The sequence below is a fragment of the Calypte anna genome, chromosome 2 (genome assembly GCF_003957555.1).
Source record: "Calypte anna isolate BGI_N300 chromosome 2, bCalAnn1_v1.p, whole genome shotgun sequence".
Taxonomy (NCBI): Eukaryota; Metazoa; Chordata; class Aves; order Apodiformes; family Trochilidae; genus Calypte; species Calypte anna.
Window position 1 is genome coordinate 14,268,937 of NC_044245.1, and position 24,942 is coordinate 14,293,878.

General features: G+C 37.5%; 1 protein-coding gene across 11 annotated transcripts in view; it reads left to right on the forward strand.

Annotated features, from left to right (window-relative positions):
- Window positions 1-24,942, forward strand: part of PARD3 (par-3 family cell polarity regulator) — a 435,816-nt gene that overhangs the window by 124,019 nt on the left and 286,855 nt on the right. For all 11 annotated transcript variants that reach the window (XM_008503892.2, XM_030444951.1, XM_030444949.1 and 8 more), the window contains exon 3: window positions 16,492-16,672. In XM_008503892.2, coding sequence (XP_008502114.1) covers window positions 16,492-16,672 — 181 coding nt within the window. The remainder of the gene's footprint in view (window positions 1-16,491; window positions 16,673-24,942) is intronic.

Sequence of the window (24,942 nt, forward strand, 5' to 3'; positions counted from 1 at the left end):
ATTTTCAGTATGCAATTTGCTAAATTAGATCTGAAGGAATATAAAATAAACACATAAACTAAACTTCCTTCATGCAAGACAACAAAGACAACAGATGAAGAATAACAGAAATGTATAGGAAGATTGCAGCTTTCTGGCAGTGGTGGAGGGGAGGAGTAGAGAGTAGCCACAGTAGCTTTTATGGAGCTAGAATTAATTGGCCTCAGAGGAAGAAACTGTTGTGCCTGGTCCTCAGCAGAACTAGAGGAACTGGCCTTAAGTTGCACCAGGGGAGGTTTAAATTGGATAGAAAGAATTTCTTTATTGAAAGAGTAGTCAGGCACTGGAACGGGGTGCCCAGGGAGGTGGTGGAGTCACCATCACTTGAGGTATTAAAAAACCGTGTAACAGTTCAGGACATGCTCGAGTAGGCATGTTTTTGTTTGTTTTTTTTTTTTTCTGGGTTGATGGTTGGACTTGGTGATCTTAGCCATCTTTCCCAACAATGACAGTTCTGTGATTCTGCTGCTTATTTGGTTCGGAGGTCAAAAGCATCCTCAAAAATACCTCCCCACCTCAGAAATACCCGTGCCAAAGCATCTGAAGTAGGATGGTGACTGGGAATAAGAAGTGAGTCCATCTTTGGAGTGCATTGAAATAGTGCTCTGGTTGGTTATGATTTCTTCTCAGGTTCTAGTAGAATCATAAAATAGAATCATTAAGGTTGGAAATTACTACTGAGACCATCAAATCCAACCACTGACCCAACATCATCAGCTAACTAAACCAGGTCCTCAGTAGCATTTCTGCTTTCATGCCCTTAATTTAGATAGGTGTTTGTAGAAATGGATAGCCTTTTAAGCTTTTTTCTCCCCCTCTCTGCATGTGGAATTGTATTTTTTGTTATTGAGTTTAGTTTTGAAATCCAGTTCTGTGGTTGGCAATGAGTGTGGGCAGGCAGAGTTGGGAGTATGTACAACCACACTTCTCTCTGCCTTTGGTTTCTCTTTGCTCACAGCTGCTTGCATCTACCAGGCAGAAGGAACATTTGCTCTGGCATGCAGTGGAAACTGAAGTTTTTCCTGTGTGAGTTATGAAGGAATTCACTAAAATTCCAGCTTGGACCTAGCTTTGATGCCTATGGTTGGATGATGCCACTACCTGGGTCAAGTGCCTGGTATAAGCACTTGTTGTCCTGGTATAAGCAAGGACAGCAGCAGGACAGATTTACTTTTTTTATTCTTTTGCATTTTTAGGTGGTCACACAAGTCCACCTTTCAGGTCTAATCTCCTTTTCTTCTGTGTTAGTTATCCTGGCATTATGTATAAAATGGAACTATTACATATTTGAAACTTGGGGATTTATTATTTAGGTTTTAAGGGACTTAGCTTAGGATTTGAACCTCAAATACTCTTGGCAAACTAGCAGCATTTGAAATTCTGATTTAGATCAGCTTAAGGACAAAATGCTTTATCAGTGATCTGTAAATTGCATTAGCTACAACTCAAAACACTGAAAAACTTCCTTTTTGGCTATTTGCCACTTCTCATAAAGAATTTCATAGTATCAATGAGGCACATTGCCTGGTTCTCTGTTAACATCATATAGTAGGAGGCCAGTGCTTTCAAACCTGTATACCCACAGTTAGGTCTAAGCAAAGCATATTTTGGTACTCTGTGGTGGCTTCTGTTTTCACAGAAAATGTGAAAGAAGATGTTACAGCCATTCTGTGTGCCTGAAACTTGAGTCACTTTTAATAAGCCTGATCTTTACACCAGCCAAGTCAGCAGTGTTTGACATTGTAGAAAATTAGAAGAATGTGTAATGAAATGCAAGAACTTCCACAAATTTTTTTAGTACTTTATTATATATAAACACTTAAAGCTGTGTATCTGGAGCTAGTTAGCACCACTGCTTTCCAGAGAAAGGCATGGTATTTTACTAGGGTGTTCAGTGCCCCAGTATATACAAAAAGGTGAATTTCAGACTATTAGTACTGTCAGTGATGGATGGAGGGGTGAAAAATGGAGAAAAAATACTTATCTTTTCCTATCATTCCTCCTCACTGACAGGCAGCCTGTGAGATGGGAATGTGTCTGGAGCAATCAGCCAGCAGTGCCCAGCAGTGGTGCTGCCCCACTGCCCGGCTGGGCTGGGCTGCCTGCTGCAGATTTGTGAACTGGTGGTATGGGAGCTTCATGATGTGGAGGGTTCTGTTCTCCTCCTACTTCTGGCAGCCTGCTATTTTGCTATTATTCTTGCCCATCTGCTCCATACATGTCCTGTGCTTTGCTTCTCTCCAATTCTGTCACTGTGCTTTGCTTTTTGACGTTATATCCCATTTTGTCTCCCTGTTCTCCCCAGGATGTTCAAGGTTCCCATCTCAGGAATTCCTGCCAAGTTCTGATCCCAGCATCTGTTCCTGACATTATCCAGATGCTCTAATTCAGGGGGCCTTTAAAGACATGACTTTTCTGATCCTGTGTTTCTCTGAAACCCAAGTAACCTCAAACACAGATATGATTGTGAAAGTGTTAATCTAATTGTTAAACAGTGGTAAAGTTGTTCTGGAAATGGCACTTTTGACCAAAGAGTTTTTGTAATTGCTGGTATGTGCTGAATGTAAATTAATTCATTCTGCCTGGGATAAAGTTACTTTTGTGTAGCTGTGGCTAGATGGAGCTGTCAGAATGCATAAGGCAGTTTGATTTATGTGCAAAGGCTACACGTGTGAGACTTTCCTGGTGTGTGCTATTCATTTTACCTACTTACAGGGTTCAGTGTTCATGCCCTCTTACTGTTTTAGCATAGATGATATGTTTGGTAATTATTTTGGAAAGTAGAGAAATCCTTTGGGGTAAAACAATTAGGCACTGAGATTGTGAAATAAGGTTTGCTTTCAGTCAGGAGAAAGATTATCTGAAAGCAAGAACATTTGAAAAGTAATGAATGCATAAATGTTGCTGATTATATATGATTTTTTTTTTAATATTTATGTAGGTAGAGTTGTTTTAATGAGTGAATAGTCTCCAGTGAGACAAGTAATTTAAAAGTGGTTTTGCACATCAGAAAAGGTGACCCCTAGTGAAAAACACAAAACCTATTCTCTTTAGATGCTATGCTGTCTCTCATTTTGCTTTTTAATATTAATTAAGAGGATGTTTTAATTAAAAACAAATCTTGGAGGTATTATCTGCTTCCTCTGCTTAGTCCTTTTAAATGTTAATCACTTTTGACAGCATAATTTTCCCAGCTACCTGTGTTAGCCTTATGCAATGTGTCTGCTTTGTGTGGTTCCACACTACAAACTGCACCCCAAGAAGGTTTTGCGAAAGTTCATACAATTGCAAAGATTAAGTCTGGAAGGAGAAATACAAAGAAAGAAGAATTAAATTAATACTTATGGGTCAGTGAGTCAGAAAAGGTATTTCAAGGTGTCTGGAATTTCAGAAATTATTCTTCCACTGGAGTTAACCAGACCACATTCACTTTTGTTTCTCCTAGAACACATTTTGAGAGAAGGGGAAGGTAAGAGGCAAGATTGGAGGTAGCTGCAGAGCCTATGGAGAATTTCCATCAAGAAGGATTGTGAAATGTGCGTAGAATATTACTTAAAAAGGAAAAAAGAAGACAAAAAAAATCTTAAACACCCCTTCCCCCACAACTTTAAAAAAAAACAAAGCAAAACCAAAATAAAAATCAACCTTTATCCCCCCACCCCTGTACTCTCCATGGTCTTAGTATTGTTTTCTCACCTTCCCTCTAGCTGTTTTCCTCTTCCCTCTTGTCCTTTTGCTTGTCTCCATGCTTGTCCTTTTCTTGGCAGTTGCTATGTTTTGCTTAAAATGTTTTTAAGTTGGATATATTTTAAAGCAAAATAGTGATTTTTTTAATAGCCACAAATCAGCAGAGAATCAACAGTATGCTCAAGATATTAACTTAATGAAATATCTAACTATGCTGTAAGTGTAGAATCAGAGTGCTCCTTTCATTTGTTTTGATTGTATTTGATAATGTAATTTATAATGATAATTTACCAAGAAATGAAATTCAGCAACGAATTCCTCCTAAACTGATTTGTAAAAGAAAAAAAACTTGTCTTTGGGCTGGGTCCTCAAAGACCTCCATTCTTAATATTTTTAAAGGTGTTTGAAAGGGAATTGTTGGGTTCTGGAAGATTTGATTGGTTTTGAATATATAAGAGTAAAAATTGAAGGCAACTTTAAGCGAGTCTGAATACCATTATTTCAGTAAGCACTCCTCAGAAGAATTTATTTGTTTGTAGGCTTAAAATAAATAATCTTTTGCTGCACCAGTCAAACAGCTTGTTTTGTGTGATGTTTCTGAATGGAGCCTTTGGTAATCAGATTCTACACATGCTTTAACCTTGTGCAAAATTTAATGAAAAATAGAGTTACTACTGAATATACTGTTTTGCCAGCTCAACAAAAGATGTTAAGTTCTGCATATTTTTGCATAATAAAGATGAGTGTTGACAGTGTAATGATCCATTTGGCACAGATAAAATCATGAATGATTTTAATAACCTTACAACAATGTTTGAATTCACTATGAAATATAATATAGACACTTTGAAGAGAGACAGGCCTGCTGCCCTGGTATGGAGTGCCAGCTTCTCATAACCTTAATTTTTCTAGGAATGAAAAAAGGAGACTCAAAGAGGGTAGATTAGTCCAGAGGAGATGGGGAGAAACGTGGGCATCTGCAGGATAGAAGGGATCTGTTTAAAAGTTTTCAGTGCAGTCCTTGTCCACAGGCTGATGCTTGATGGGTTTTGGCATTGTGTGTACCTCCTTCCCCAGGCTGGGTGACATTTATATTATGTATTGTAAAATGTATTCATGGACATGGGTTGACTTACGGTAAAATCATAGAATCATAGAATTGGCTGGGTTGGAAGGGACCTCAGAGATCATCAAGTCCAACCCTTGATCCACTACTGCTGCAGCTACTAGATGAGTGCCACATTCAGTCTCTTTTTAAATATCTCCAGGGATGGAGAATCTACTACTTCCCAGGGCAGCCCATTCCAATGCCTGATCACCCTCTCAGTAAAGAAATTCTTTCTAATATCCAACCTAAACCTCCCCCAGCACAACTTGAGACCGTGCCCTCTTGTCTTGCTTGGGAAAAGAGACCAACCCCCATCTGACTACAACCTCCTTTCAGGTAGTTGTAGAGAGTGAAAAAATGTAAGAATGATAGCGTGTTCCTAACTTTGGTAGCTTGAAATGATTGTGCTTGCAAATTTAATTTCTCCTTTTGAGTGATTCCTTTTAGAAAATGTTTTTCAGATTGATCTCGGTCCAATGTGGGTACATCAGTTCCAGTTCCCACAGTAGTTTAGGGAATTAATTTTCAAAATGAGTTCTGAAAGTAACGTTGGAGTCTTTGCAGCTTTCACACTCAATGATTTAGGAATATAATTCAATCAAAAGTCCCTATTTATGTTCCTGTCTCTTTGGTTATAATGTTCGAGTGCTGCATCCCTATGTAAAGAGAGAGTGCTGTAAATACAGTGGAGTCTTCTGCACTAAGTCAAGAATCACAGTCTGATGCAAACTATTGTTAAAGTAATATATATCAGGATCTCCATTGCTATTAGTTCCTGCATTTCACAGAAACAAATGTACTTGGCTTCTAGTGAACATGTTTTGAAGACAGATGTGATGATATTAATGAGCTAGTTTCTTCTAAGATCCTCCCTCTTTACTCATCACTCCTTCCTGCCTTTTTTTTTTTTCTGTTTGTGTTTGTTTTCATAAGCATTTAGAGGTCAAATTTGAAAAATTACCAGGCAGCTTTTGAAATCAGAAATTAAAAAATATCTTGGCATCTGATTCCTAATGGTTTTATGGGGAGCAAATAATTGAGATGTCATTCTACAACCTTATCTGCCAAATCGTCATTGAAAATGTGGCTCCAAATAATTTTGAAAATAGTTTTGGCACTGGGAGTGTAGGTTTTAGTGCAAGCCCTTAGGGCTAAGTTACTGCGGTGTTTAACTTAGTGTTTCGTGGGAAATAAAGACAGGCCCTATCTCTTCCTAGCAGGTTATGCTATATGGTAGATAGATACCCATCTGAATATGGAAGCACAAGGCTATTTTTTCATCATACAGATATCACTGTGATCCTCTTGACTGTAGAAAACCTAAAGGTGTTCAGGAAGAACCCTAATATGGGAGTTGTGGGATTCTCTCCCTTTCTAGTCTACCAAATATTATCTAATGGGTGTCTTTTGCCTAAGATGATTGTTCATTATCAGGCATAGGTTTGCATAATAATTCTGGTGAGTCAAGTCCCTGTGTCTGGAGGCCGCCACAGGAGGGGACGAGGGGAAAACCTGCATGGATCTTGTGGTACGTGTCACTTGTCAGCATCCTGACACTGTTGGACCACTACCTTTTACTCTTTTTTTTGGTAAAAATTGTCCTAATGGACTCTAAGTTAAGTTGTATTGTTTTCAGTATTGCTACATTTTAAAATAATAAAAAATGTTAGTCACAAGGGAGCAATCATTCGTTTGCATTTAGGATTTTTTTAGAGCCTTATTTAAAGAAGGGGAGGCATGAATTACTGCCTAATATGCAGTTGACTAATGTGCTTATTATTTTTGTCATTATGCACAAAATGAGGAATATTTTTATTGTTGTTTTAAAATGCCAGAGGTAAATGTCTCTCTTTTTGACAACTTTAAATACTAGATAATGAACTTAGTTAAAAAAACATCCTTATGTTATTTTTTTTTAAGACTTCTAAAGAGTTTCTTGGGGGAGGGGGAAAGAAAGTGTTATAGGAAAGGCAAAAGGTAAGCAGAGTTTTACCTTTTGAACAGACCTTGATGTTGATTTAAAATAAGTCTGGTTTAATAGGTATTGTATTGTACACCGAAGATAATTTAGGCTAATGTCAAGGACAAGTGTTATCTATTCCTTTGTTGTATTGAGGTATTGAAATAATGAGTGGAACAGAAGGGAATAGAAAATGTTTGAAGTTTTTCATCTGTGTCTCTAGATGGGTATTTTTAATCACATTCTCCTGGCTTTTGCATGCTAATTACACTGAACAGCACATACTATATGAAATGAAGAGCTGTATTTTACAAAATCTATTTTCTTGAAGTTTAATAAGCTTGAAAAGATTGCACTCTGCTTTAACTAACTAGGTACCTTTTTATACCTCTGCTGAAATGAAAATCTTAGATTTTAAATGCTGTTGTTTTAGTCCTGTAACACAGGTATGGAAAGCTTGGTTTTTTTTGGAGGTTTCTGCATTTTTTTTCATGGTACCCAAGGGCTGCAGCTCCCACTGACAGATGAGAGAAGTGTTAAGATTTAATGCATCTTTATTTTAGCAATATATCTTGCTGTTTGACACGAGCTCCTCTAATAACCTCAGTGTCTGGATTACTTACTGTATAGCATCACTGCTTAACTGCTGACCTCTGTGGCAGAAATGAAATACTGAACTCCTGCATGGGTCATGCTGTTGACTTGGAAATCTGCTGACATGCTGAGTCATCCCTTAACCAGAAGCTAAACCTGATAGAGAACAATTAGAGTTTCTTTTTGAGCCTTGTCCTCTTAGAAATACAGGCAGACTCTTACAGTGCAATCTAAACATGTAAAATTGCTTCCTAAGTAGTACTAACAATGTCCTCAGTGTCATTTGAATATCACAGAATCACAGAGTTATTCTGGTTGGAAAAGACCTTTAAGATCATGAAGTCTAACTACTAGCCTAACTCTATAAAACCATATGCCTAAGCACCACATCTACGTGTCTTATAAACACATTGAGGGATGGTGATTCAAGCATCCAGTTCCAGTGTTTGATAACTGTTTCAGTGAAGAAAATTCTTCCAATATCCAGTCCCCTGGTGCAACTTGAGGGCATTTCCTCTCATCTTAGGAAGAAGAGACTGACACCCATGTCAGTACAACCTGCTTTCAGTTAGGTCTCCCCTCAGCCTCCTTTTCTCCAGACTAAACAACCCCAGTTCCCTCGCTTGCACCTCATAGGACTTTTTCTCCAGATCCTTCCCCAGCTTGGTTGCTCTTCTCTGGATGTGCTCCAGCACCTCAGTGTCCTTGGAGTGTGGGCCTCAAAACTGAACTCTGTACTCAAGGTGTGGCAACACCAGTGCCAAGTGCAGGGACATGATCACTTCCCTGCTCATCTTGGCCACATTATTTCTGATACAGGCCAGGATATTGTTGGCTGCCTTGACCATTTAGGCACACTGCTGCCTCATATTCAGTTGGTGGTCAACCAACACTTCCAAGCCCTTTTTCTCTAGAAAGCTTTCCAGCCACCCTTCCTAAAGCCTGTAACATTGCATAGGGTTGTTGTAACCTAAGTGGGGGATCCGACACTTGGCCTTGTTGTACATTACACAGTTGGCCTCATCCCATTGATCCAGCATGTCTAAGTCCCTCAGTAGAGCCTTTCTACCCTCAAGGAGATAAAAAATCCCACTGAACATAGTATCATCTGCAAACATAGAAAATGGAGGATATGAAATGGTTTATTCACATGCTCAGATGTGAGCATGCTACTTCCCAAGCATGGCACTCTCCTGATACTATGCTTTTGTTATCTACCTTTCTAATTTAGGACCAAGGTATTTCCCCAGCTCTCCTCATAGCCCAGACGATCATGGAATTAAGCATTTTGGTACCTATTGTGTGGAGGGACTGTAGCAGCTGAGAAGGGCCAAAGAAAAAAGAAAAAAAAAGGGATTGTTTAATATAAATGAGGATGTTCTTCTCTGTCCTTGCACTCTATTTTGGCAGTAGTTTTGAATTTAATTGCAAGGTGTGTAATCTCTTACCCATGATCACTTTTGCAGTGAGATGCATCTGCAGTGTTTTTTTGATTTTGCATGCCCATCCTCATCCTCTTAGAGATCAGAGTTCAGTGATATCACTGGGCTTAGCTAAAGAGCTGTAGGTACCAGTGCTGATGAATGCATTCTGTCCTGAACAACTTGGAGACGGCTGGGCACAGCAGCTTATTCTTAGGAGCTTCCTTAGTGTTGTTAATGTTAATGCAGCATTCAGAAGCATGAGTTATGTAACAAACTGGACAGGACTGTCTGGGCTGTCTGTAGGAGATAAAAAATGTAGATGTTTTCTTTGGCCATGAATGTCAGCTGGTAATGAAGTCCAAGATCCTACTCTGATAATGAACTTGTGTCCATGTAGTGGGTTTGGCCAGGTAAACAGGTCAGTTTGTGCATGTGCTCCATTGTTACTTCATCTTTATCTTTTACTTATTTTTAGATTAAAGTTAGTACAAGAATACTGGTTGGTTGGCTTGCCTCTGGCTACGTTACTTTGAATAGTTGTTACAAAAAGCTAGTTCTGGATTCAGGACTGAAGCTGATTAATTAGGACAAGCTAAGATTTTCTAGAAATTATGGAGGTGTGTTGTTTGTTTGAAATTGAAACTGATCCTTTTTGTCTGTTATGTGTATGAACTTTTTGTCCATTTAAAATGTTTGGTGACCTGTAAGTGTTGAAGGGACACTCAGGTTGTGCATATAGCATATGATGCCTCTTAGATGCAGCTTTTTAAATTTTTTTGCTAACTGATCTTTTTTTTTTATGTCTGTGGGCAGTAGTGCATCATTTGTGAAAAAGTTAATTTTTTTCTCTATTTCCCCTTACCAGTTCATTGAAATAGTAGTTATATTTAAATGGGTTTTTAATGAGCCATGTAGAAAAGTGAAGCTCAAGGAATAATAAGAATTTGGGTCTGCCATGGGGCTATTAAAGTCAGTTAAGTCATCAGAAAGCCTACAAATTGATTTCATATGTGGTGTCTTTCATATCTAAATAATAATTGGCTACTCCTTTGCTAATTAGGTTCCTGAATTTGTGGTTTTTTTCCTCTAGCACTCATCTTTTTATTCACAAGTAACTTGTATTTAGGACATTTTGGAGACTGAGGTGCCATTAGCTGAAATATGATTTACTGCTGGACCTTATTAAAGAAATACTATTTAGTGTTCTGCATTCTAATATGGACTGAGGAGTATGCAGAGTGCTTTGGTTACATGGTTTTTTTTTGCCAACCATAAGCAGTTACTGCAGAAATCTGCTTATGTTCTCTTGCAATCTACTTTGGCTATGCTCTTTGAAGAGCAATTGAGTTGTCAGTTCTGTGGCTGCCTTGCAGGGTTACTGCATAGTCTTGGTCAACACTGGAAAAGTTTTTCCTGAAGAGACGATGCAAGTGATGGCCGTGTTTAAGTTTTCTGCCAGACTCTTCCATGTCCTCTTTCCAGATACTTGCTGCACACTTTTGGAAGTCTATGACAGTGCTGTGAGAGAGACTGAAATCTCTCACATCAGCAGACCAGGTGGCTATCTGAAAGGGAGTGCAGACAGACCTGCACTGGGACTGAGGGACAGGGCTGGGCATCAGGTTTTAAAAGAAATGCTCAAGTAGATCTTTTCAGTGGATATAGGTTGACAAGGGTAATTTAGATTTTGGGATCTCATTTGCAGCATCAAAATCTGTCTCTTCAAGGATCAAAATCACCAGTGAAGTTATTTAGTTTAGTTATTAAAAAAACCCTGAGAATCAGAATCTTTGCAGTGCCTGTGCCTCACCAAGGGTGAGTCGAGCTGATCAGTCACTGGGAGCTGCCTCAGAAGGGCTGTGCTCTCTGTTAGGAAAGCAGGAAAATAACCATTTCTGTAAAAGGCACTTGCATACACAAGTGGCTGTCCTGTAGGAGATGTGCAGCATAAGTGCCAGAAGAGAACAGCAGCTGGGAAAGGGAACCCCACATCTGGAAGCTGTTGAATGGGCCAGGAGGGGAAGTGCATGGTTCAGCCAGGGGAATCAAGACATTTCCAGTTGCTCAGCAGATCAACATCTGAGCAATTGGTCACTGAATAGTGGAACAAATGGGGAATTTTCTTGTATGAAATTATTTTCTGGTGAATTCTTCTGAATAATTCTTCTGGTGAGAAGAAACCAGATACTTAAAATGGCTCCTAAACATTAAAAAAAAGATAGATCATTTCAGTTTCACTCTTAAAAAGGGTAGACAAGAAATATGAAGGATGTGAAGATCAGAGGATCACTTGCTGTCTTTGTAGCATGACAACAGAGCTGTAATCCTACCTGACGTTAAAATAATTCTGAAATCATTATTGTTGCCTATGCATAAGCCAGTATCAGCTTAATCAATAGCTGCTCCAAAAAAAAACCAACAAAAAACAAATTGTGGACATAGGAATAAGCAAAACTCAAGTGATATTTTTGATGCTCTTTACTTGTCATAGTGGGGAAAAAATGCAGCAAACATTTCTAGCTCTATGAGTATCTGTAAATTGTAGGATTTGTGGTTTCTGTGCTAGAGAGAGATGACTTGATTGCACTGTTTGATAATCACAAATTGTTTTATATAGTCTTTTTATACATTTATACTTAATGAAAATGTAAGCAACCATTGCTGGTGCAAATAGTTTTTTTAATCCAGTTAATTAACATTCAAGTACTTAATCTATGCTATTAATTAAGACTGCATATGTGTTTACTAATTTTTAATTACCTTAGAATAGACTGAAATTGTAATAATTAATGTTGGAATGCAGACTACTGCTGCTGCTGTGTCAATACTAAAATAAATCAGACTTCCTGCTTTTTATTTATTTAAGTAAATATAGCCTGGTTAGTATGATATGCTGAATCGCAGACAGAGCAATACAGAATCTCATCCTGGTATCTTATTCAGAAAGAACTAGAGCTTGGAGTGTAATTAATTCTGTACAACATGGTGTGGGAAATCAGTGAGATGTGCTGTAGATGGCTGAATGCAGTGATCTGCTGGAATGTCTTTCTCCTATCCCAAAGCCAAATACACCGCAGTTAAACATTGTTTTTATATCCTAGGCTGTAGAATAATTTCATTTAAATTTTTTTTTAAATTTTCTCCATGAAGATAGAATATTTAGCAAAAAGCAAAAAAATTCTATTGCTCCCCCTTTTTCTGTTTGCTGTAGAAAGAGTATCAGAAGAGTAGGGTGTAAATTTAGTAGCTGGTTTTTAAACTGTACTTAACCTCTTAAAATATATTAAAGATCATAAGTATGCTTTTTTACCATGGGGATAATTATTAAGCTTTACTGCAGTTCTTTGTATTTTTTTAAAAATGCTATTGTTCTGACACTGAATGCTGCTGCTTTTTAAAAAAAATCATATCAATCATATCTTTTGTTGATAATTCATGTAAGATTACTTATATTTCTTGCTCTGCAGTTTCAAAAAATAGAACTATTTTAGTTTATGTATATTAATCTTCTGAAGACTTAGTCTAATTCCATTGCTGGAATGAACCTTTCTGTAAATTGTGATCTGAACAGAATTGCTGTCTTTATATTTGAAAGTGCAACTGACTATTTGAAACTTCATTTTTCTTCAAAAACTCATATATACTTGTGCTGGAGACCAATTACTCTCTTGTTCAAACTGATGGGTTTTCCTGTGCCAGCTTATATTGATGAAGAATGAGGATCTGTATTGAAACCTCCTTTCCATTGCTTTTGCCATATTATAATTAGCAATGTAAATATGCAAATCTAAATTAAGCCTATCATTTATTACATTTGTTTTGGGAAGACAAAGGAATTTGTTGCTACTTCATTTTATTTCCCATTTCCAGATTTTCATTCAGTGGTTGAAAAATACAAAAGTGTGTCCTGTTACCCTGGGCAATTAAAACTGCTGTAACCTATTTGAACATATTTTCATGTCTTTGAAGCATTCAAGTTCAGGTCCCATAGCTTATTATTATACCTCCCACTACTATTATTTATTTATTATTACTAATATAATATTTAGTCTTTGGCTGTGGGGTCCTTTTTAAAAAAATAGATTAAAACAAGATAAATGGCTCCCTTTGTCACTGAATTTTGGTGGAAGAACTTTTAAAGAAATGATATTGATCTGATACTGGTCAGATAATATATTTTCTTCTTTTTCCATGTGTTGTTATGGTTTGTTTCTGCTGATCCCTTCTGCAAAGAATGGACAGTATGGGGAGTTTCTCAGGTCACTGCAAGTGATGAGATCTAAAACTGAAGGGAAGAGAACAGGAGGCACAGGTAATGCCAGATACTGGAAGTAATCAGGGTGTTTCTGGAAAGGACTATGTGTTTGAAAACTGGCACAGTGCATTGTTATAGTAATTTCAGTAATTTATTTCATAATTAAAAAAAAAAAGTCAATATGGAAGCAATCTCCCTACAGTAAAGATGCTGTTGTTTCCTGAAAACATGGTTATCTTTGTTTTCCACGGTCATTGTAAATCTGATATTTAAAGCTTAATGAAATATCATAGGTTTACTGTTGACATTAGGGCTGATAAAAGCTCATCTAGTGATCTGTGTTCCATGCTTTGCCAAATTAAAAACATTTCTTTGGTCTTTAAACATGACTGGCATCTCACTGACAGGCCATTTGTTTCCCTGGCACAAAACAGTATTTATTGCTGTGGATTCCTGCTGCAGAAGGAACTTGCAAAGGATTCTTTACACTTTGTGTAACTTCCCTCTAAGGAGTTGTGAGGGGTCTCTTCCCATGGGTTTGGTTTTGTTTATATCAGAGTATATTGGGAAATGTTTTCACTGTCCTTGTGTCATGTGAGCCCACTGTCATCCACAGAGTGGCATTCCAGGCTCTGGAAATCAGGATCCAACACTGTCTATTCACAGTAATCTTTACCATCCCAAAGACTTTCTAACTCATGAGGAAGGCATGTTATACCTTTGTAATCCTGTTTTACAACAAACTTCCTAATCTGCAGAGCAGAGCTACTGCAAACCTGGGTTGAATTATAGCTACTGTAGAATAAAAAGTAATGCTAATTAGAGCTGGAGAAACTGAACATGGCTCGTGTTTCTTCACGTTGTATTAAAAAAAATATTTCAACTTAGTATCTTTCTTAATGGAACTGAAGCCTGCTGAAGGTTTGATGTCAAAATGGCGAATACCTGTGAAAATGCACAAGATTAAAAGCTAAGCTTGAAGCATTTTAGATGTTTTGAAGTGATAGGTTATATTTTTACATAGGTTAGGTTACCTTTTTACATATGTATATTATATAATATATATAATACTTGCAGCAGCAGCATTCATTGAATAATATTTTTCAGTCAGCCTTAAAGGAAGAGAATGTAATTTGGGGCTATATCTTGCTATATGCCATACGAAGGAGAAAAAGATTTGATGTTTCATGCCTAGAATTCTCAAGAACATCATTTGTGTTTTGTTCTAATACCTTGCACATCTTAACTTGTGGATTAATTTATTTTCAGTTACCGGACGTTAGCAATTTAGCTTGTTATAAAACAGACAGTGAAAGTGTTATGAGTAAAATGTGCTACTTTTAAGAAAGAAGGCTCAATTTATGTAAGAATTGTTATTTCACAATGTGTTGGAAAATTAAATTTCCAATACAGTTGAACTACTGACATTCTGGATGTTGTCACATCTCTTCTGTTGCTCTCTTGTGTGTAGATTTCTCAAGCATAAAATAATGAATTGTATGTTAAAAACATGTTCCAGCATTCTGCAGCTGCAGCCTCATTTTCCTTTTGCTCTTTACCTTTCAAGTAGTACTGGAGAGAGAGTGGACTTCTTACCTATTTCTAAGTCTTTCTGCTTATTGTATGCCAGAGCCTAAATTTGCAGTAGATACAGAATTATTAGCAGAAATTTGTTGCTCTGCATTTTTCAAAACTACTAATTAAAAAAAGGTACTGTCTGAAAGTAATTTCAAAAGCTGAATCCCCAAGTAGCTTCCACTTGGGTTTACAGTTGCCATTTTAAAGTTTTTTTTGTTTTTTTTTTTTTTTTTTTTTTAACGGGTGTTTGTGTAAGTTAAATTTGAGTAAAGAGGCCAATATTAAAATCTGTAGGATGAGATGATGTCAAATTCACTTAAAAAAAAAAACAAAAAACAAAAAACCCAACCCGAAACTGACCTCTCTGATTCCTTAAGGTTATAGAAAGCTTTAAGTGTTGTTCTAACAAAATAAACAATTTGCAGACATCAGTGTAGGTTTAAGTTGATTTGCTCCATTTATCCTACCAATTTGGAAAGAAGAATGCAATGCTTTCTTGGAAATGTCTTTCAAATATTACATTATAGATTAATTTATAGGCTTGAGAATCCTGTTATCCATAAAACTTTTTACCCGTCTTGAAAATTAAGTTCTAAAATTAAATGTGTATGAGCTGGCCTTTTCTCTTTCAGTAGGTCACCAAGGATAAATTTGGATAAATTATTTGTTTCAGATAGAAGCATTCTTTTACAATGGAAAAAGTATAGAATCATAGAATAGTTTGGGTGGGCAGAGACCCTAAAGGTCATCTAGTTCCAGTTCCCCCACCATGGCCAGGGCTGTCTCCCACTAGACCAGATTGTTCAAAGCTCCATCCAGCCCAGCCTGAACACTTCCAGGGAGCTGGCATCCACAAATTCTCTGCACAATCTATTCCAGTACGTCACCATCCTCACAGTATTAATTCTAATATCTTGTCTAAATCTACCTTCATTCATTTTGAAACCATTTTGCCTTATCCTGTCACTCCATAACCTTGCAGAAAGTCCGTCCTCAACTTTCCTCTAACGCCCTCCAGGTACTGGGAGGCTTCTGAGAGGTCCTCAGAGCCTTCTCTCTCTTGGGGCTGAACAACCCCAACTGTCTCAGCCTGTCTGCATAGGAGAGGTGCTCCAGCCCTCTGATCATCTTTATGACCCTCTTGGAATTGCTCCAACAGCTCTATGTCCATCTTATGCTGGGAGCTCCAGAACTGGTCACAATACTCCAGCTGGGGTCTCATGAGAGCAGATTAGAGGGGAGAATTGCCACCCTTGACCTGCCTTTTTCAAATTTACCAAAATATACCATAACATTTTTCGTATTTCCCATGCAATAACGAACACAGGTGTAGTAAATCTTTATCAAATTACTGACTTGACTAAGTTTCAAATTGGCCTTAAGTTCTTGGGCTTGTCTTGGAGAATCTGATTGCAAATAAATGCAGAAGTATCTCTGAAAATTTGACAAAGAAAGCCTACATATTATGTAATACTAATAGAGAATAGATTAATAGATTATAGATTAATAGGTGATAAGTTGTAGTGATCATAACACTTTACAGTGGCTTCATATTTTGCCTGTTGTTTTCAACATGTAGTAACATAATTTCTTATTGTATATTTTATTTCAATAAAAATCAGGTTTTAATTATGACTTTGTAATAATGATGCATCCCATTAATGATGCTATCCAGTTAATGGCTGCCCTTGCTTGGGCTGATGATGTTGTGATTTTGGCGTTGTTCTGAGTCTCTGCTGTTTCTCGTTCTTGTTCTTTGGTGGGAAGAAATGATGAAATGCTGATCTGCAATGGAACTTTGTTGCTGCAAGTCTTTTTTTAACAGTAGATAAATTGTCATTTGCAGCTCATAGCTGTGTTTGATGAGCAAGATCCCCACCATGGAGGTGATGGCACCAGCGCCAGCTCGACAGGCACCCAAAGCCCAGAGATTTTTGGCAGTGAGCTTGGCTCCAACGCGGCGTCAGCCTTTCAGCCCTACCAAGCAACAAGTGAAATAGAGGTTACCCCTTCAGTCCTTCGTGCAAGTAAGTAATGTTCTTGTTATATCAATGTGTTTTGTCTTAATTTACAAGGATGCCAAGTGCTGTTAGCCAGTGCTGCTGCTGGGAATATGATTCATTATCTGTCCTTATCGAAAGCTGATCAAAACTGAGAAACTGCGTAAATGCTTGTTGCATGCAAGTAAACAAACCTTTCTGTTTGAATAAATTATTTATAAACTGCTTTTAGGAGCACTAAGCTCTTTCTGTGTTGCCAGTTTAAAATTATCCTCACACTGATAATCACAACAAAGTTTCCAAATGCAGTTGTTGCAGGGTGTAACTTTCAGTTTGCCAGTTTTATTCAATTTTAATGATGGAAAGGATAAAAAGAAAGTAAAGATAGGAGCACTTTCTGCTGAACCTCTCAATGTTGCTGGGTTATGGTTGTCACCTTTCTGTAGAAACAGTTGATGATAAATACATTCACTGTGCTGGAAAAATTACACTTTTTTAAAAAAATGGAATGAAGCCAGGAACATCCTTTGATTTTGTTTATTTCAAAATAGGGAAGACTCATGGCAAACCCACAAAATAGAAATCATATATCATAGTTCTTGCTCAGGTAGAATCTTTGATTATTTCCTCTTATTGAGAAGAAATATCGCTAAAGTAAATTTACTCTGTAATTTTATTTTTTCTTAAAAGTACCACACAAACAAGACAACAATGGGTAAAGCATTTTGCCCTTCTTGTAGTATCCATCATTTATCACTGAACTTTTGAAGTAGTTACTCCATTCCAGAAAATTGTTGGCAGAATTCTTGGCAGTATCAGTCAGTCCTTTAATATGCTACAGACACAGCATTTTAAACAACTAATCATAATTCCCAAGAGATTGCTTTCCTGTAGGTGTTCTTTTAATTAATAAAATCTGTGTTGAAGCAATCAGGTAAAATGCAAATGGAAAGTTACAACTCTCAATTTTTGTACCAGAGGATTTTCTGTAAAATTAAGGGAGCAACATTTAACTTCCATAGACTTGAATGTGTAGTCTTTCAAACTATAACTATTCTTCATTCTAACCTATAACTAAATTAGGGAAAGGATTAATGGCAGGATAAAAGAGGTGTTCTGAAGTTTCAGAACCCTTCTGTTTTGCTGTCACTAGGGTATGCCACTGCTAAGTGCCTATCTCATTTTCATGCATAAGCCAAAAATGTGTCCTCCTGGGTTCTTAACTTGGCCAGAGCAGACAAATATGTAGACATTTTCTCTTTAATGTGATTATCTGGTGTTTTATACAGTACATTGATGTTAGTGTATTAAAATCTTATAGCACAGGTAAAATTCAGTGATAGATTGAACAGTTAGCTCTCAGTTAGCTTTGGTGTCATTCTGAAAAATAGATGGAATAGCTAGTTCACTGATTGTTAAAATGACCAGAAAGTGCTTTGAGACCTTTTAATACAATGGTCTGGAGAAATTCAAAAGGCTTTGAAAACTGTTTTGAAACTCTTTATAAAAGAATGGAAAAAGTAAAATGGATGAAACAATTTGTCATAAATGTATTATCACAAATTAGAGATATTCTTCTATCTAGTTAATATCTTTATTTTTTATGTTGACAATTAGATTTATTTTCTTTCTAAATGTTCCAAACCACAGGCTTAGACTCCTGGTCCAGTAATATTATTCCATATTAAACACACCTATTTCAAGAATTTCATTTAAATATACATTGAAAAAGGAAATAATATCCCTATTGTATTTCCTTTATAACTTGTGAAGTGAAGCATAGCATACAAATGGTATTCTCAATATTTCAAATAATTATCTTCTTACTGTGTAAGTTCTATTCAGCAAATAAAACCCATCCAGTTTTGTGGTAGATGCAGATCCTGATTATTACATGTTGACAAGGTCATATATCTATTAATTGGATTGGAGATGGGATACAAAATTGCTGTAATTATTGTAATTTTCTAGTTAATTGCAGGGTTGGCGGTGAATATTTTACTTCTAACAAATGAAAAACAGTATTCCATCTGAAATTGGTTTATAGCATTTAAGACATTTTGTTTTACATCTCTGGTGCCTTTTGCTCACGAGCTGGGCTCTGTTTCTCAGCAGTTCTCTCACAGAAGGGTGGCTTTGGGTCATTCTGCTACTGCTCACCTGCACCCCAGGGGCAGGGAGTGGGCTCCTTTCCGAGGCAGCATCTCAGCACATTAGGCTGGGGCTTAGAGGCCTGCTGAGATTTTAGTCTCTTTGTTCTGGTTGCCATGCTACCCCTTTTGTTTGTTTATAGATCACACCATCTCTTCTCTCCCAGCAAGGGAAAGGTTAGCTAGATCAGGTCCAGCTGGAAAAGTAATATTCATCTGGATTCCTTCTTTTCCCATGCACAAACACAGCCTGTACTTTGCACACGTGGGAAGGGGCGGGGGGGCAGAGGGCATTGTGTCAAATTGAATCTCTCCATCTAAATGTGGGAAAAAAATGAGGCTGGCCCATACCCCCTGTGTTGTTTTTCAACGTGAAAACACAATTCATCGATACAAGCAGTTGATTTATTTGGGTTTCTTATCTAGCTCTTTCTTTTACTGCTTTTCTCCTACCCTAGTTAAACTTCCCCTTGTTGTATTTCATCAGTTGAGCTGCATTTTTTTAAAAAGCATACAGCAGATAAGACTGCTTTTGTGTGTGCCTGCATGCTTTCCGAGAAGAGGTTGGAAGCTCACTCCAGAATATTGTTAAAGCAGACTGATGTTTATTCCCTGCTGAAATATAAACTGGAGGCGCAGGTGAAAATTGCCAAACCTAATGAGCAATTTGGCAGATAAGACAGGATGTCAGGCGGTGACAGTTCAGCAGTGGCTGCACTGCCTGTGAACTAAGTTGTTTGTTTCACAGTACTGCATTTAAATATTGTAAATAAAATCCCTTTTCAACTACATGAGACATTGTGAAAAGGGTCATCTTTTTGTCTAGTTTTCCTTTCAAGTTATTTAACTCTGTTTAATAACCAAGGGTGGTCTTAGTCCTTGGTCTTGGTAGAATGTTATGTTACAAGTCACTCTGAATGATTTTAACCATTAAAAATAGTTGAAAACCATTTTTAATATAAAGCATTGTTTGAATAAAAAATTAAGGGAGGTTTAAAGAGCTGATTTTTTTTTTCTTTTCCCTGGCCCAAAGACGAGTGAGGGGACTTGGAGATAGCCTTTTTTCTTTCTTTCTTTAATTGTTTGATGGGAGAACACCTTGAAAGCAGAACAAGCTGCTCAGGGAAGTTGTGGCAATTCCATCCTTGGAGATGGATGGAACTTGACTGAACACAGCCTTAAGCAACCTGATCCTTGCTTGGATCTTGGGTCCTGTTTTGTCTGGAGGTGTTGGACCAAATTAACTCCAGAGATCTCATCCAACCTCTGAAGTTACAGTGTAATTCTGTGGCTCCAAATATAATAAATAAAATTAAAGAATTGCTCCTTGAGGCCATAATTTGTGAAAGTAAATGGTGTTCATGGTGAACATCAGCAGCTGTGCAAGGATACTGGCATGTACAGCTTCCCAGCATTGTTTAATAGTGTACTAGTTTGTGCCAGTGTGACAGAGATCATCTAACTATACCTTTTACAAGATGGCTGCTTTTGTTTACAGGACATCTTTTGTAAATGTGTCAGTTCCTTAAAAATAATCCAGTCAATTGTAAGGTTATCCTGAAGGCTGGAGTGTGAACATCTCCCTGAACGTCTGACCAGGGGAGTTAAAAAAATTACTAAGAGCTAGCTGGAAATTATGTGCTCCAGTGATGTATTTGCTCAAGTGATCTGTATCATATATTTTAGTAGGATTCTCAGCATCATTTCATATTCTGGTTGCAGAAGCAGACTGTGGAAAAAGAAAAAAGGTCTAGATGAGAATATTATGAAGTGAGTCCACAGCTGGCTATGAAGATGTGGTAGTAGTGTAGAAGAGTAAAGAACTTGCTGCATCATTGTTTACCCAGTAGCACCCAGTAGGGTGTTGCTGTATGGTTCCTGTATGCATGCATGTTCTTACCCTGCCATAAACATAAGTTTATTCCTCATGGGTAAGTTCATGACCTAGCTTGCCTTTGAATGTGTGGGTGTGTGGATATCTCTGTGTTTTCTGAGTAGTTTTCAGTCGTTCACTGGCAAATCATTAGGACATATCATGTATAATCCCTGAGGGCTCTCTTATGTTCTGTTCTGTATTTTAATAAATCTGAACTGGAATATAGAGTATTCCATAAAAAGCTAAGGCTGCATTACAAACACTTTGGATGTCAAGGTTTTATTTCAGCCTTCACTTCATACATTTCTGAACTGTTTATAAATCAGTGAGATGTACACAGTTACTGCATCCAGAAAGGAAAAAAAATGGTTGTAAATATGTGCTTGTCTTTTCTTAGCATCTCACAATCTGAGTGTTCAAAAAACTCACTACTAAGCAAACCAGTTAAAGGTGTGACTGCATAAATAAGCGTATGAATTTCAAGTATTTGAAAATTGCTGTTTTAAATATGGTACTTCATTGATTTGATACAAGTATTTATCTAGAGTACTAAATACATATTCTGAAAATTAGTTTATTAATATTTCTAAGTGCCTTTCTTTAAAGGATTGGAGCACCTCATGTCAGTATGTTGGCAAAGAACTGCAGAGGTGAGTTCATATTTGTTCTGGTTTCAAACATGATAAAGGTATAGCTTCTTACAAAATGTAGAGAAAGCCATCCATATTTATAATAAAAGATGATGGGTATACAGGCAATGCTTGCTAAAGTAAGTGAGAGGCTTTCCACTAGCTCTTGACCAGCTTTGGGTCAGGCCAGCTTTCCACAGACAGAAACTTCAGTCTTCTCAGTCAGAAACATTTATTGTTGACCAGCTGGTGTTGAGGTGCCTGTTCCAGTGCAGTTCCAACAGTAAATTCCAAAGGATTTCCTAACCATCATTTCCACTTTTACTTCCTTGTCAAGTTTTCATATGTTTCCTTTACCATGTCAGATGATATGAAAATAACCTCAAACAGAGGCGTGCACTGATCTATTGGCAGGTACACAAGGAGGGTTTCTCATACGTCGGAGTTTGAGGAGAAGCTTTAGCAAAGGCTGTTTGTTTCCTCACCTTCTGGTGCTCTTGCTGTTAAGGAATTCTTATTGCATTTATTGCTGTAGGTTTATCAAGGATGTGATTGTTTTAAAGCCCGAGTTACTGAATCAAAAAATCAGTACCAGGTGCTGCTGTCTTCCGTGAGGCTAAATTTGTTCTTTATACTGCACAGTTCTGACTTGAGTGATCTCCAGTTGGTGTTTTCTCCAAGTGTAGTGCTCTGCTGTTAATTTGGGATTCTTGAGAGTTTAAAAACCATGTGGTTTTGATGAGACCATGACACTTTTATAAAAACAAATGTATTTTAAACTACTTAAGTTTCTAAATTAACATTTAATATCTTCAATCTTCTCAAGCAAAATACTGTAACTGCTAGTATTAAACCCCCTCTGAAAACAATAAAGTAAGGAATTTTAGAACTTTCTGGATTCTCTAGAGGAAATCTAAGTAATTGTTGGGCATTTCAAGATGTCATTTCACATGGTGAGGTCTTCTATCTTAGAGTACTGATAATGGGTAGTAATAAAAATACAGTATTGTATTTGATATCCGGTCGTATTTTGTACCATAGCTACAAAATGTAGTGCAAGAGAGATAATAAGGAAGGATTATGAAATATTGAATTTGAACAGTTTAAGAAGTAAGGTTTGGACATTAGTCTAAATTTGACATCTTAAATAGCTTTAATGATCACTTGAACAAGAAGCTATTATGGAAATCACAGCTGTATTCTGAGTATGTGCAGTGGTGCTCTTCCTGAGTTTTATTTTCCCCTTCATTAAATGTAAGGTAACTTGTTCCTTAGGGGAACTAGATTTTTATAAATACAAAAATGCTATGCCATTTTATGCAATCAAACATTATAGAATAGCTGCTCAAATCCACTCTATTGTGGCATCATAGGTTTAGTCTCATTGTGATAAAACTATTTGTTTATTGAAAGCTACATGTGTATCAATAAATGTAATAACTCTTTCTGTAGATAGGTTCTTGATTATTCCTCTATTTCTTATTACCTCATTGCAAGCAAACAAGAAGGGGTACAGTGAAGGGAAAGGGTCATGAATCTGAAATTAGTAGGGAATGCTTTTTCCGAGTACAGGCAACCACCCTGTGAATTTTTTTTACCTTAGGGAGGCATATTTACATAGTACACTTTCTTTTATCAAGCATTTTCAAAAAAACTCATGCAGTATTTATTGGTACTTACTCTGAAATGTAATAAACAGTATGTTTCCAGGCATCCTTAATATCCAGAAACACCAGTCCACAGGAGAGAGTAACTCGTATTGTGGTTGCTTTTTACTTTGCTTTGAGCCAACATCATTGGTCTCTGAGGGGCTGGACTATGGATAAAAATCACTTGCAGACAATTTGGCAATGGGAAAGGATGCAGAGTTTGTCAGTTGTTCTTAATTATTCACTCTCTCCTTTGTGGGATGATATTACAGGAAAGGTGTCACAGGGCTACTGATGGCTGTTTGGGGCCCTGTGCCATGCTGTCTGCGGGGTTACTCTGTGCTCAGTGCAACACAAGCAGTGCCTGACACCTCACCCCCAGCAAGCATGTGGCTACATCTGACTACAATCCCAAGACTGTAAGATATTATACTTAAATTAGGTTGAACTTGTACTTCAGTGAGAGCATTGCTGTTTGCTTTTGTTCTTAATTCACAATGGATCTTCATACTCCCTTCTTTATTGCATTTGCAGTATATGAGTCACATACTGTTTTTTCAGATAGGGATGTGTTTGGGAGATAGACCATCTCTTTAACTGATTACTGGGAAAAAGTTGCATTATTACTGTGTCTTTTGACATGTTTTTTTGAGGGGGATGAACAGGGACAGATGGTTGCTAGTTGAATAGAGCTTGTTTTTTTGGTTTGTTTTTTGTTTACTCTCTCGTGCTGAAAAGGACAGAAAGATGATACAGAAATAAAGGAGTGGATGAGAAATAGCTTTCTGTTAATTTATTGCTTTATTTCCTACTTTTAAAACATAAAATTTCTCCTTTCTCCCACTCATCTCTTGTAAATCTTAAATTAATTGTGTAAGATGAGCTCCACCTTCAGAAATGCTGTGGGTTCATGTTAGGGGCAGATTAAACAATTAGGGTGAGCATCAAGCACATGTATTTAGATAAACTTTTCTTTGGAGATTGTGGCTCCAAATAGCTGTGGATGCTGTGAAGATGACATCCTTGGCTTCAGCCTGTGATCCCTGTCAGAGCTTTGAGACAAGGTGTGAGCCCACCCCCTGCTCTCCTGCCAGCATGGTTGGACTCAGTGCAGTGCATTGTCCCAGCTGGTCTGCAGGGAGGGACCCCTCATCTCCTGCTCTATGGCACTGTGAGGGCAGATGGGATCCCCCATAGTGACCCAGCAGCCATTTCACTGGGGTGGCTTTGACCACCCAGAGCTCAGCAACTTTGTATTGGAGGTGAATGTGAATTCAGGCTTTCTAGGTCTATGTTTCTCTGTTGTGGATTTAGACAATTATTCAGTCAATATTTTTTGGTTTATAGAAACTGGAAGAGATTGTGTATGTGAGAAGGGAGTTGGGGACCACCTGGGTTTACAAACAAAAGCAAAAAGCAATGCTAATTGTGCATATGAGTCAGGGACTGAGATTCTCAAAGCAAGCTTTGATCAGCTATTAAAACCTTATCCCAAAAGACTGGATTTGATTCAGCTCTCCGTACACCACTGTTTGCAACTCGAAGTAAAACGTGGGTCTCTGGCAAGAGTTGGTTCACAGCAGATAAAACAGATAGGTTGATATCAACAAACTTCAGGTTCTGCATCTGAGCTAAATACTCAAGGATTTCCACTTTCTCATTCCTTCAGAGGAATGGACACTTAGGGTGAGTCCATTTGACCTGTTTTACAGCTTATTTCAAGATGAGGTGGAACACGGCAGACAGCAGCTGCACACTGATCTCTGTTGACGAGAGGGAAACAGAACCGACAAGTTCTGAAACAGATGCCAGTGGATCCTATTCTGCATGTGATTTATTTCACACTGTAAAAGTAAATTTTTATTTGAAAAAATATTTTTTTAGTGAAGTAGGATGTTTCCTTTCTTGCCTTAAAAATGGTCATTTTTATCTTTGCAGGTGGAAGCTCAGTGGCATTTTACAAAGCAAACAGCTTCTCAGTTTGACCCACAGA